The 13353-nt window shown below is 43.5% G+C and overlaps 1 protein-coding gene across 11 annotated transcripts in view; it reads left to right on the forward strand.

The window, feature by feature from the left end:
- astn1 (astrotactin 1) overlaps window positions 1-13353 on the forward strand; it is a 246781-nt gene that overhangs the window by 49200 nt on the left and 184228 nt on the right. For 3 of the 11 annotated variants that reach the window (XM_071377340.1, XM_071377345.1, XM_071377342.1), the window contains exons 5-7: window positions 2670-2819; window positions 7022-7171; window positions 10697-10864. In XM_071377340.1, coding sequence (XP_071233441.1) covers window positions 2670-2819; window positions 7022-7171; window positions 10697-10864 — 468 coding nt within the window. The remainder of the gene's footprint in view (window positions 1-2669; window positions 2820-7021; window positions 7172-10696; window positions 10865-13353) is intronic. The other 8 variants (XM_071377341.1, XM_071377343.1, XM_071377346.1 and 5 more) reach the window with 5 other exon arrangements.

Consider the following 13353-nt stretch of genomic DNA (forward strand, 5'->3'; position numbering starts at 1 on the left):
CCGTTAATTAATTGAAAGTGCTTTCATTCTTCTTTGTAACCTAGACAAAAACACATTGTATCCTCTAAGTGTCATTTGGAAATTTGTTTCACCTTCTTTCACAATTATAGTTTTTGTCCTTGATGAAAATAATTATTTAAATGTTGTTTTGTCAGGAATTGTTATAAAGCATAAATGTGTGTTAAATCATTTTTCAATGGTGTTTCTATTGCTTTTGTAGTATATAGTTGTGTGTTCAAATTGTGTGTTCCCTTTGCATATTGTTATCAAGTCAACGTCATTCTGCTGAAATAACGTAATAATGTCATCTTGTACATGAAACACCTTTTTCTTTACTGTACTTTTCAAGACAGTGCTTCCACTTTGTCCGATTTGTATGTTTGCCAGAGACATTTTTATTCACCCTTTCTTTTGGAGAAACCTTTTGTGTATTAATTAAATGCAATCTCTTGGTTTGGATTTATAACGCTATTGTCAATTCGAAATGAAGTAAATGGTGCTAGTATTTCAAGCTTACTTTGTGATAGCTAGAACACTAAAACTTGTACTAGGAGCTATATCACATCCTCTTTAAATTATAGATTTCAATGTTCATGTTTCGACCAAAACACAATCATTCCAATGTAGCCTGTATAGCCTATTCAAAACAATTAGATATATTTGTTCACAAAGCCAAAATCTTTTCATCTAATGGCTTCAATGAGATGACTGTCAACATTTATCAGTTTATTGTCCCCTACATTGTACCAGAACAGGACCATCGTCCATCTCTGTAACGGATAGTGGATTTAAAGTCAAAATATGGACTGACATAAACTGTATTATCCCCCTACTGAGGATACCCACTCCACAGTCTGGTCTTATCATGGATCTCTCTTCCTCATGCAACATAATCAAAGTATTTGTCCTGTATTGCGCTGGGCAGGGTAAACTGAGTTTGTATCCCAAATGGCACACTATTGACTATACAGCACACTACTTTTTGACTCTGGTCAAAAGTACTGCACTATATAGAGAATAGGGTGCCATTTGGGACTTCGCTAGAGTCATGTTGGTTTAATTTGTTGCGACAGAATACGACTGGATATATGCTGTTGTTATTGTGACTTTAATACTTTCCACCTTTCTACCTCATGAATCCATTTATACATTACTTCCCGAGAGAGGGTATAGCTAGCTATATGTCTTGTATAGAATATACTGAAGATAGACATTTTTTATAAAAGCTGAAGTAAATTTATCCCACTGTTCCAGTTATTATTTTCCATTGGTACCAGAGCTTGATCAAAATATGAAAATGTAACAACAATCTGCTGTTTAACAGACTCCAAAACATGCCATTATGTTTTGCATGTACAATATGGCTAACACTGCAACAAGCAGTACAATATATTGTGTAACTCACAGCTCCAATCAGCTCTCTTAATGAAACATTAATTAAAGGTAGTGCTGAGCGATTAGCCGTAATTTCTGTTATTTTTTCGTTTTTAAACAACTAATTGACTGACAGATTTTTTCTGTGAGATCAATGCGCACATCGCACAGTTTCTCCTAAAGATAAATCAGATCCAGCCTGAACTGTGCGATGTAATAGGGAGGTGTAGTTTGCCAACAGGCCGATATTCTACATAGTTTAGCACATAAAATGTGGTAATTAACTACAATGACCATAATCCATTGTGCATCTACTTGTCTGGTCTGTGTTTCTTTTACACCTGCTACTGAGAAGAGACAAATGCGCAATCGTGAGGTGATATAGAGAGCAGCTGTTGGTTCGTGAGGTATCTTTACCTGAAAATGTATAGTTGGCATTTAGCAGTCATAAAAGTATGCCTTATTTACTTTGAAGAACAGAAAGCATAGGCAGCAGCTCTATAGAGATGAGATGACTTGGAATGAAATGATAGTCATCAAATAAAACAAATGTAAAATACACAACAAATGAAATATTTTATTATAGTGATGTAAATAAATTATGATTAATAAGTGATAAGCAGTAATGGGCAGACACTACCATCATGGGACTTGTATTATTTGATTTTTTCCTGTGTTACAGCATTCAACCCACATAATGCACAATGTATGGAATGTTAAAAAAAAAAGAAATCAAATCTTGATTTGTTTTTAAAAATCGAACCGAACCAACCTCAAAAAGCACTAATCGCTCAGCACTAATTAAAGGTCACATTTAGTGGTACAGGAACGTGGCTATTAGTACAGATGCCTCAAGTTCTCAGTTTCACTATCAACATTTTGACACAGCAACACATTTTAAACCTTCAGGCAAGGTAAATAATCTAATCCACACTTTTCATAATTATTTTAGCATTTTCCTCCCACATTTGTTGATGTTTCTTTTCGATTGACACTTAAAGTGTCGACATGATCCTCAGATCATTGATAAAGTGAGAAAAACGGTCAATATGTAATTCCCATGGGACAGCTATTCAGGGGTTTATAGCTCTCCTCTTCTACTTGCCATTTCACAGTAATGATTACATATGGCAATTAATATGGTGATGTAGGGGAAAAAACTGAACAACCTTGGTGTATAAATTGCTGAAAATCAAGTGCAGCATGTGTAGATGGACATCCCATGCATTGCCATACAAACAGAACAGCGAAGACAAAATTATTGTGATGAGAGCTTTTTGTTGTGAATTCTGCAGTGGGTTCAACCTTCTTGAACCCAGATGGGGACTCTGGCACGGAGGCCGACAGCGAACCTCAGCTGACCTTTTACACTGACCCCAATCGCAGCAGGCGCCGCAGCCGAGGTATGAGAAATGGTAACGCCAACAGCGCGTGGGGCTCAGGGGGTAAGGAAGGAATATTATACTGTACATACATCATCTTATTTCATACTCGCATGATGACAATGAAAAATACATACATCAGAGTAGATGAATGGACAACAAATGTATGTGCTTACTGTGCTTGAGACACATACTGTACACGTTCACATTAGTGGTGCGCAGGTCAGCTGTTTGTTCACCCACACCCACCCGCAATTGCTAGTAACCCATCCACAACCGCCCGACTACATGTAATAAAGTGAAAATCTGAGGCCCCACCCGACCATATCCCACAAATTTAGAAAATGCGCTATAGAATAATAAAGTCAAAGACGGCAGAATCTTTTTTGGACAGGGGGTTCAGGATCTTTTTTTGCCTGCTATTTGTTAGTCAACTTTTCTATAATTAGATACATGTGGTTTCTCTTCTGCCGTTATACACTGAGTGTACAAAACATTTAAGAACACCTTCCTAATATATTGAGTTCCACCCCCACCCCCTTTTGCCCTCAGAACAGCCACAATTCGTCGGGGCACAGACTTTACAAGGTGTCGAAAGAGTTCCACAGGGATGGTGATCATAACTTTCACCTGGAGTCACCTGGCCAGTCTATGTCTTGGAAAAAGCAGGTGTCCTTATTGTTTTGTACACTCAGTGTATGTTGCCCTAGAAGACTAAGTGAACCCTTGCTTACCAGAATAATGTCATAAATTGATAGAATGAATGCTTCAATCTATTTGACATCGGTAAAGTTCTCTGTCATCTTCTTTTGCGGAGAAAATATGTTTAAGGATGGGAGAAAATGTAATAACTCAAAAACGGGAAAGATTTTCTGTGCAAATGATATCAGTTTGACCAGTTGTAAGGAAATATAAAGCTGTAAAAACAACCCAACATGTTTCTGATAAGATTTCAGTTCAGCTTGGATGCATATTCTATATGGTTAAAATACTATGAGCTTTTATGATGCTGATAAAGATAGCACCTCTACAGATGGCATCTAATCGAGCATTCACATTCTCGCAAGATGCTGAAAGAAAGAAATCATATTTCTCCACTCCTGTTCCCGGGTTAAAATGTTGCCTGCATTTGGTGTATCCTTTAACTGCAAGATTTGCTCAATTCTGCTGGAGTTAATATTAAGGCTAAGGGAGAGGTTATAGACCTATAGTCAATGTCCATATTTCAGTTTCCATTTAACCCATTTGACCATTAGGCTACAGTTCCCTCGATTTGCCATAGGCCTATTTGAAGTCCCCGTCTTGTGACTGTAGAATTTGTATAGTGCCTCACAATCATCACACATAACATAGCGTGCTATCATCCTCGTTTACCACTTCACCAAATCTTTCCCAAACATTACTTTTCTGTCCCTCCCTTCTCTTTATTTGCAACTCTCTTTTCACAGCTTTTCTCATATTGAATTAAATAAACTCAGACGTTGTCCTTTTTGCCTCCGTGGATTGATGTTAACATTTTCTGCCTATTCCCAAAAGCATTTGGCAATTGACGTGTAGGCTATTTGGTGCGCGTACAGCTAGAGCCCTAAAGCTTAGGCTTATACATTAATGCCAGATAGCTTAAAATAATTTAAGAAAAACCTAAATGTAGCCTATAGATATAAATTGCACTAGAATGATATATTTATGGATTTCAATGGTATTGTTTTCTCTTTATTCTACCCGCCCGCCACCCAACCGCCCTTCAACCACACAATATTTAATGACCCTAAACCCGTCTGCCCAGCAGATATAACCGCTGTGACTGTGGGTTATGAGTCAACCCGCGCATCACTAATAGACATGCATTCAAACATTCTCTCTTTGCTAGTAATCATGGTTGTTGTAAACAATGTGTTGTGTTCTAACCCATGTGAGTATGTGTACAGCTCTGCCATGTGCCTAACTAAAGACAGTAACGTGTCTAGCATTGTAATGTTTGAAGTAAAGGAAGCGATTGGCTGGTTGTTGTGTAACTGTAAATACAGCATGGGGGCAACAGAATGTTTGTGAGCATGCTATAAATCCTTGGTGCTGTGATGTACAGTAATGATGTGGGGGAACCAAATGCCCCTAAAACTGAGCTGTCAGCCTACAAGCATCTGAATGACCAAACATAGCATCCCTGCCTCAACATCCGCAACAGCACCTCCAACCAATTAAGCTTTTGTTATCTGCACAGGTGTCACAAACACAGCAAGTAACCAACACCTTTAATTAGTAAAAAGGTTAAGAATAGAAGGTGCGTTTCTACACATTCCCTCGCACATTACTTGAACAGCGAAACTGATCAAAATAAATGTTGATTTGATCAGACCGTACATTGTTTCTTTTTGGTTAGATAGCTGAAATGATACCCAAACGCAATACCATCTGTAGCAGTGGTCACCAACCGGTCGAACAAATCAAGTGCATCTATAGGCTTACCGCTGGCCAATTAGATTGCTCAGATCGCCGTCTGCACAGTTTCTTCGAGCCTTAAGCCTCGAGCACAAGGCGAAGTTCATATTGTGAGATTTCAAAACTTTTAAAACCATGACAAGAGAGAGACTCAACGAATACAGCAAAGAGCTGCTGTTTTTATGAGTAAGTTCATGTTTAAGTTGTTGTTCAGCACTGTCAACACTTTGTTCAACCCTTTTATAAGCCATAAAATGTGCGTCCCCCTAGGCCTACTTCCACTCGTGCTACAACCAGCACTGCAGCTCCAATGAATGAGTATAGCAAAGTGTTTCGATAAGCTTGCGTTGTTATTATTAGCGACTTGCGTCTTTTTTAACATCGAGGAATGTTTCACTTTCTCTGGTCATAAGAGTAACAGCATGAATTGGTGCATGAGGCAAAAATAATGCAGTGCTACTTGAGTTTTGCCATCAGCTGGTTGACTGTGTCCCCTTTTCTCAGCAAAGGGAGGGAGAGCGGAGGGACGGGGAGCCTCACCGCTGCTCTCTCCCTCCTTCCCTCCCTCCTCTCAGACTGACCATCAGATGCAGGCCATCAGTCCATTCAAATAAAGAAAGCAAATTATTATGCTCACTCAGCTGTGCCTCACAAGTAATACAACACATGATCTATTACCAGTGTGATTATATACCTCAAATTGGTCTGAGATGAACAACTTTGGCAGGGCAACTCAAGCATAGCCAATATGCAGTCATAATGTATTGGACCTATAGCCTACTGTGCAAACCTCATTGCTACGGTACTGTTTTTAATAGGTTAATGTTGCATAGGCTTACGTTTTTTAGTCGTGTTGTAAAAAAAATCTGAGCAGTAGATCTCGGCTTGCATTTTGACGAAAAAAGTGATCTTGACTCAGAAAAGGTTGGTGACCACCGATCTATAGATTTGAAAAACAAAATGTTCAGAGAGAGTGTCATAATGATGGGATGTGCTTTTCAATCCTTCTTTTTTTGATAAAAAATTTGAATGGATCAAGTTTCAGTCTTTGTGTCATTATGAGATTGTTTCCTTGTGAATTTGTTTTCCAAGTTAGGTCTTGGTATTACTCTGTAGTATTTGGTTTTTAAGGATTGCCTTAAGATATATCCTGAATTATTTTAAGAATGCTAAAAGGACAGTAACCGAGTAACATTGGATAGGGATGAAGAATCACTTCTAGCAGAGCTGGAGGCTGTTATTGGCTTCCTATATTTGAGGCCAAATTGTTGTGGGTTGGGGTGTGTGTGTTTGTGTTTGTGCATGCTATAGGTAGGAGACTTCCCACTCTTCATTAAAAGGAATGACTGATGAACTCTGGTGGAGCTGCACCCAAGCAGTTGGCAGGAAAGGAAAAGAACGCAACCTCTGAAAGGCTCTCATTTGGGCTCTTTTCTTTTTTTTCCTTCAGCACATAATGGTGGCTGGTGGCACCCTTCAAAGGTACACTCTTATCACCCCACCAGCGAGACTTGGCAAGCCAAATCTCACAAAGCTACCGGTTTGATACAGAGGTCCCTTTCATGGGCAGTAAGCCCAGCCCAGTGATGACTTGTTTGTAAGCGACTCCCTTGGTGGAGGTGCTGGAGGGAATGAAGGGTGCATCTCCACTCCCTATTATGGCACTACATTCCCTTTATAGTGCACTACTTCTGACAAGAGCCCCATGAGCCCTTGTCAAAAATAGTGCACTATAAAGGGAATAGGGAGCCGTTGGGTGCATAGCCACAGTGTGGTCACAGCTTCACGTGCTTCCTCCTTGTTGTCTGTGTCCTTTTCTTTGCCAGCAGGTTCCCCACGAAGCCCCATCAATAAGACCACCCTGACTTTGATCAGCGTTGTCAGCTGTGTGATCGGCCTGGTGTACTCCTCACACCTCTCCTGTGGCCTCAACGTCAGGGTCATCCTCCATGTGCCCGAGCACCTCATAGCAGACGGTAAGGGGCGGGCACCTGCCCTCCTGAAAACCACAGGGGTATAACTGTATGCCTCCCAGCTAACGCACTCCCAGACAAACGGAAATGAGGAAATGTCACTAGGCTGATTCCACCTCTCTCTCTTCCCATGTGAGACCACAACAGATGTGCCCTCAAAGCATCAAAGCACAATCAGGCCAGGTTGTGGTGACCACCCACTGTATCATCACTCTTTCTCTCTCTACTTTCTCTGTGCTTGGGCTGGCTCGCTAATGAATTTCAGGGTAGCTAGCACCTGCAGAAAATCACTGCAGGCCAACTATTCACTCTTGGTTCATTGGCATTTTTTCCTCCATCATGGGAGCTGGCAGTGCAGATATATTTTGGAGTGTGACTTGCCTTACTCATCTATCATTCCGGGCTTTAATTTGATTCATACCCGCCACTGTATTCTATGGATACTCCGGCTGGAATTATCATTCCAGAAGACATCCATGGTGTCACGATCGTTATATGGTGGAAGAGAGGAGGACCAAGGCGCAGCGTGAGAACAATACATCTTCTATTTATTGAAGACGAAAAGGAAGAACACTAAAACAAACTACAAAACAACAAACGAACCAACGTGACGCTATAAACAAATAGTGCAGACACAGGCAACTAACATAGACATAGACAATAACCCACGAAATACCCAATGAATATGGCTGCCTAAATATGGTTCCCAATCAGAGACAATGATCAACAGCTGCCTCTAATTGAGAACCAATCTAGGCAGCCATAGACATACAAACACCTAGACTAGACACTGCCCCATAAACATACAAAAACCCCTAGACAATACAAAACACATACATCCCCCATGTCACACCCTGACCTAACTAAAATAATAAAGAAAACAAAGATAACTAAGGCCAGGGCGTGACAGTACCCCCCCCCCCCCCAAAGGTGCGGACTCCGGCCGCAAAACCTGACACAGAAGGGGAGGGTCCGGGTGGGCCTTCTTACGGCGGAGGCTCGGGTGTGGGACGTGGACCCCACTCCACCATAGTCAATACCCATTTTGGTGGCGCCTCTGGAGCGAGGACCTTTACAGCGAGTCCCGGACTGAAGACCATCCTAGAGGGCAGCTCCGGACGGAGGGGCAGCTCCGGACGGAGGGGCAGCTCCGGACGGAGGGGCAGCTCCGGACTGAGGGGCAGCTCCGGACTGAGGGGCAGCTCCGGACTGTAGGGCAGCTCATGACTGAAGGGCAGCTCATGACTGAAGGGCAGCTCATGACTGAAGGGCGGCTCTGGCGGCTCCTGACTGGCGGGCGGCTCTGGAGGCTCCTGACTGGCGGGCGGCTCTGGAGGCTCCCGACTAGCGGGCGGCTCTGGAGGCTCCTGACCGGCGGGCGGCTCTGGCGGCTCCCGACTGGCGGGCGGCTCTGGCGGCTCCCGACTGGCGGGCGGCTCTGGCGGCTCCCGACTGGCGGGCGGCTCTGGCGGCTCCCGACTGGCGGGCGGCTCTGGCGGCTCCCGACTGGCGGGTGGCTCTGGCGGCGCTGGACAGACGGGCGGCTCAGATGGCGCTGGACAGACGGGCAGCTCAGATGGCGCTGGACAGACGGGCAGCGCAGACGGCGCTGGGCAGACGGGCAGCTCAGACGGCGCTGGGCAGATGGGCAGCTCAGACGGCGCTGGGCAGACAGGCAGCTCAGGCTTGCCGAGGCGCACTGTAGGCCTGGTGCGTGGTGCCGGAACTGGTGGTACCGGACTGGGGACACGCACCTCAAGGCTAGTGCGGGGAGGAGGAACAGGACGTACTGAACTCTGGAGACGCACAGGAGGCTTGGTGCATGGTGCCGGGACTGGTGGTACCGGACTGGGAACACGCACCACTGGGCGAGTGCGGGGAGGAGGAACAGGGCGTACAGGGCTCTGGAGACGCACAGGAGGCTTGGTGCGTGGTGTTGGCACTGGTGGTACTGGGCTGGTGCGAGGTGCTGCCACCGGAGGGCTGGTATGTGGAGGTGGCACCGGATAGACCGGACCGTGAAGGCGTACTGGAGCTCTTGAGCACCGAGCCTGCCCAACCCTACCTGGCTGAATGCTCCCCGTAGCCAGGCCAGTGCGGCGAGGTGGAATAGCCCGCACTGGGCTCTGCTGGCGAACCGGGGACACCATGCGTAGGGCTGGTGCCATGTACACCGGCCCGAGGAGACGCACTGGAGACCAGATGCGTTGAGCCGGCTTCATGGCACCTGGCTCGATGCCCACTCTAGCCCGGCCGATACGAGGAGCTGGGATGTACCGCACCGGGCTCTACACGTACAGGAGACACCGTGCGCTCTTCCGCATAACACGGTGTCTGCCCATACTCTTGCTCTCCACGGTAGGCACGGGAAGTTCGCGCAGGTCTCCTACCTGACTTCGCCACACTCCCCGTGTGCCCCCCCCCAAGACATTTTTGGGGCTGCCTCTCGGGCTTCCTACCTCGCCGCCGTGCTCGTTTCGCCAACTCCATTCTCCGGTATCCCTCCTCGCACTGCTCCAGCGAATCCCAGGTGGGCTCCGGCACTCTCCCTGGGTCGACCGCCCATCTGTCTATCTCTTCCCAAGTATTATACTCCAGATCAGGCTCCCATGTCCAGAAATCCACAACGCGCTGTTCCTCTCTTTCACGCTGCTTTGTCCGATTTTGGTGGGTTATTCTGTCACGATCGTCGTATGGTGGAAGAGAGGAGGACTAAGGCGCAGCGTGAGAACAATACATCTTCTATTTATTGAAGACGAAAAGGAAGAACACTAAAACAAACTACAAAACAACAAACGAACGAACTTGACGCTATAAACAAATAGTGCAGACACAGGCAACTAACATAGACATAGACAATAACCCACAAAATACCCAATGAATATGGCTGCCTAAATATGGTTCCCAATCAGAGACAATGATCAACAGCTGCCTCTAATTGAGAACCAATCTAGGCAGCCATAGACATACAAACACCTAGACTAGACACTGCCCCATAAACATACAAAAACCCCTAGACAATTCAAAACACATACATCCCCCATGTCACACCCTGACCTAACTAAAATAATAAAGAAAACAAAGATAACTAAGTCCAGGGCGTGACACATGGGAAGCAACTTTGAAAAGATCTGAAATATTGTGAATTTAACTTTTGAATCGCAGGGACTCCATAAATGTCTACACAATCGTATCAGACTTAATGTAATGTTATGGTTAAGTTGATAACAATCCATGTTTTTGCCTGTGAGAACCTTATATTTATGTCACATCTGTGTATAATGTGCACCTTCAAAAATATTGAAATTAGTTGCCAGAACATTGTGTCCTATCCATCCATCTGCCTTTTTTAATCTGGGGAAAAATAATACTCAGATTTTTTTTTTGCCTTGTAATAACAGTCTGTACTCTATGGACTGTTGAATAGAAAAGTTAATATAACTACTGATGTACTGAACCTTTAATTGACCAGGTAGGTACTTAACCAGTATGTTTTCTAACAACCAACAACCCTTCCCTTGTCCTCAGGGTCCAGGTTCATTTTGCTGCAGGGCAGTCAACTGGATGCATCTGACTGGCTTAACCCGGCCCAGGTGTTACTATACTACCAGCAGAATGCCAGCGGGCCTTGGATCAATGAGCTGTGTGGCCGCCGCATTCTGGACCCCTGTGAACACCAGTGTGATCCAGAGACAGGTACTATACTGCATAATCACCAATTCTCACACTCAAACTCTGGGAACCAATTATATTGTATCTGTGTGCACTCACTGAACTTCAACATTGCATTTAATTGAATTTAAAAAAATTGTGGAGGGGGTAATACAATAAGATGTGCATTGCATCCACAGAGGATAGCACTTAATGCATTAATTCAAACACTTGTTACCAAAGTGGCCCTAAAATGTATATGAATGTACAGAAAACAAGAAAGATGCATAACAGAATGGAATAATGTATTTATTGTTGTATCACAGGTGAGTGACAGAGCAGCTAGCTAAATAGAAAGAAAGTAACAGTTTTTTTGCAGCAACGCCTTGATACAGTGTACAGTATAGCCATACTGTAAGAACCAGTATCTTGATCCCCCAATTGAGTTGAATGTCCATTGATTAGTTTATTAAAATGATTCAGCATCACTTGTCACTGTTACCATTTTGATGAGCATTCACCGTTTTATAATTATTCCGAACAATAACCTTCCTCCCACAGCCAGTTGTTGACAATAGAGCTCTGCTTCGCCAGCAAAACAGTTTGTCCCTCCCCACCCACACCAGCTAGTTTGTGTTGACACAGTCATACTTTAATTAAGCTACATCTAAAGCCAGTCACAGTAAAATGAGCTCTTTTCAAACACAGCTGGGTACGAGAGATGCGATTGAAAAGCGATTCTCTGTCTTTTGAAATAGCTTGCAATTATGTTCAAGAATTGAGTTCACATACTCTTTAAAAAACCTCAAACTGAAGTTATAGATACACAAGATAATAATGATAGACATTGGACAATTATTTGAGCAAGTACAGGTAACTGCCAAAATAAAGGAAACACCAACATAAAGTATCTTAATAGGGCGTTGGGCCACCACGAGCCATAACAGCTTCAATGACCCTTGTCATAGATTCTACAAGTGTCTGGAACTCCATTGAAGGGATGCGACACCATTCTTCCACAATAAATTCCATCTTTTGGTGTTTTGTTTATGGTGGTGGAAAACACAGTTTCAGAATCTCCCATAAGTGTTCAATTGGGTTGAGATCTGGTGACTGAGAGAGCCATGCTATATGGTTTACATTGTTTTCATGCTCATCAAACCATTCAGTGACCACTCGTGCCCTGTGGATGGGGGCATAGCCATGGCAGCCATATACAGTACCCTAAACATGATGAGATGTCAATTGCTTAATTACAGTAACACAGGAAACACACCTGTCTGGAAGTACCTGCTTTCAATATACTTTGTATCCTTCATTTACTCAAGTGTTTCCATTATTTTGGCAGTAACCTGTATGATACTATACCTACAAGTGGAGACCATAATTGTTAAACTACCTAAAAATTCCCCTGTCCAACATACAGTATTAACTGTAACATGGATCGATATAGACATTTAGACAATATATATATATATATATATATATATATATATATATATATATATATATATATACACAGTGCATTCGGAAAGTATTCAAACTCCTTGACTTTTTCCACATTTTGTAATGTTACAGCATTATTCTAAAATGAATTAAATTAAATGTTTTCCTCAACAATCTACACACAATAACCAATAATGACAATGTTAGCAAATAAAAAAACAGAAATACCTTATTTACATAAGTATTCAGGCCCTTTGCTATGAGACTCGAAATTGAACTTTCCATTGATCATCCTTGAGATGTTTCTGCAACTTGATTGGATTCCACCTGTGGTAAATTCAATTGATTGGACATGATTTGGAAAGGCACACACCTGTCTATATAAGGTCCCAAAGTTGACAGTGCATTTCAGAGCAAAAACCAAACCATGAGGTTGAAGAAACTGTCCGTAGAGCTGCAAGACTGGATTGAGACGAGGCACAGATCTGGGGAAGGGTACCAAAATTGTCTGCAGCATTGAAGGTTCCCAAGAACACAGTTCTCTTCCTAGAGCTGGCAACCCGGGCCAAACTGAGCAATCGGGGGAGAAGGGCCTTGGTTAGGGAGGTGACAAAGAACCCGATGGTCACTCTGACAGAGCTCTGGAGTTCCTCTGCGGAAATAGGAGAACCTTCCAGAAGGACAACCATCTCTGCAGCACTCCAGAGCGCTCAGGACCTCAGACGGGTGAAGGTTCACCTTCCAACAGGACAATGACTCTAAGCACACAGACAAGACAATGCAGGAGTTGCTTCGGGACAAGTCTCTGACCTTGAGTGGCGCAGCCAGAGCCCGGACTTGAACCCAATCGAACATCTCTGAAAAGACCTGAAAATAGCTGTGCAGCAACGCTCCCCATCCAACCTGATAGAGCTTGAGATATTCTGCAGAGAAGAATGTGAGAAGCTCCCCAAATACAGGTTTACCAAGCTTAGTGTCATCACCAATATGACTCGAGGCTGTAATTGCTTCCAAAGGTGCTTCAACAAAGAACTGAGTAAAGGGTCTTAATACTTATGTAAATGTCATATTTCAGTTTTTTATTTTGA

This window comes from Salvelinus alpinus, chromosome 30 (genome assembly GCF_045679555.1).
Source record: "Salvelinus alpinus chromosome 30, SLU_Salpinus.1, whole genome shotgun sequence".
In the NCBI taxonomy this organism is placed as follows: Eukaryota; Metazoa; Chordata; class Actinopteri; order Salmoniformes; family Salmonidae; genus Salvelinus; species Salvelinus alpinus.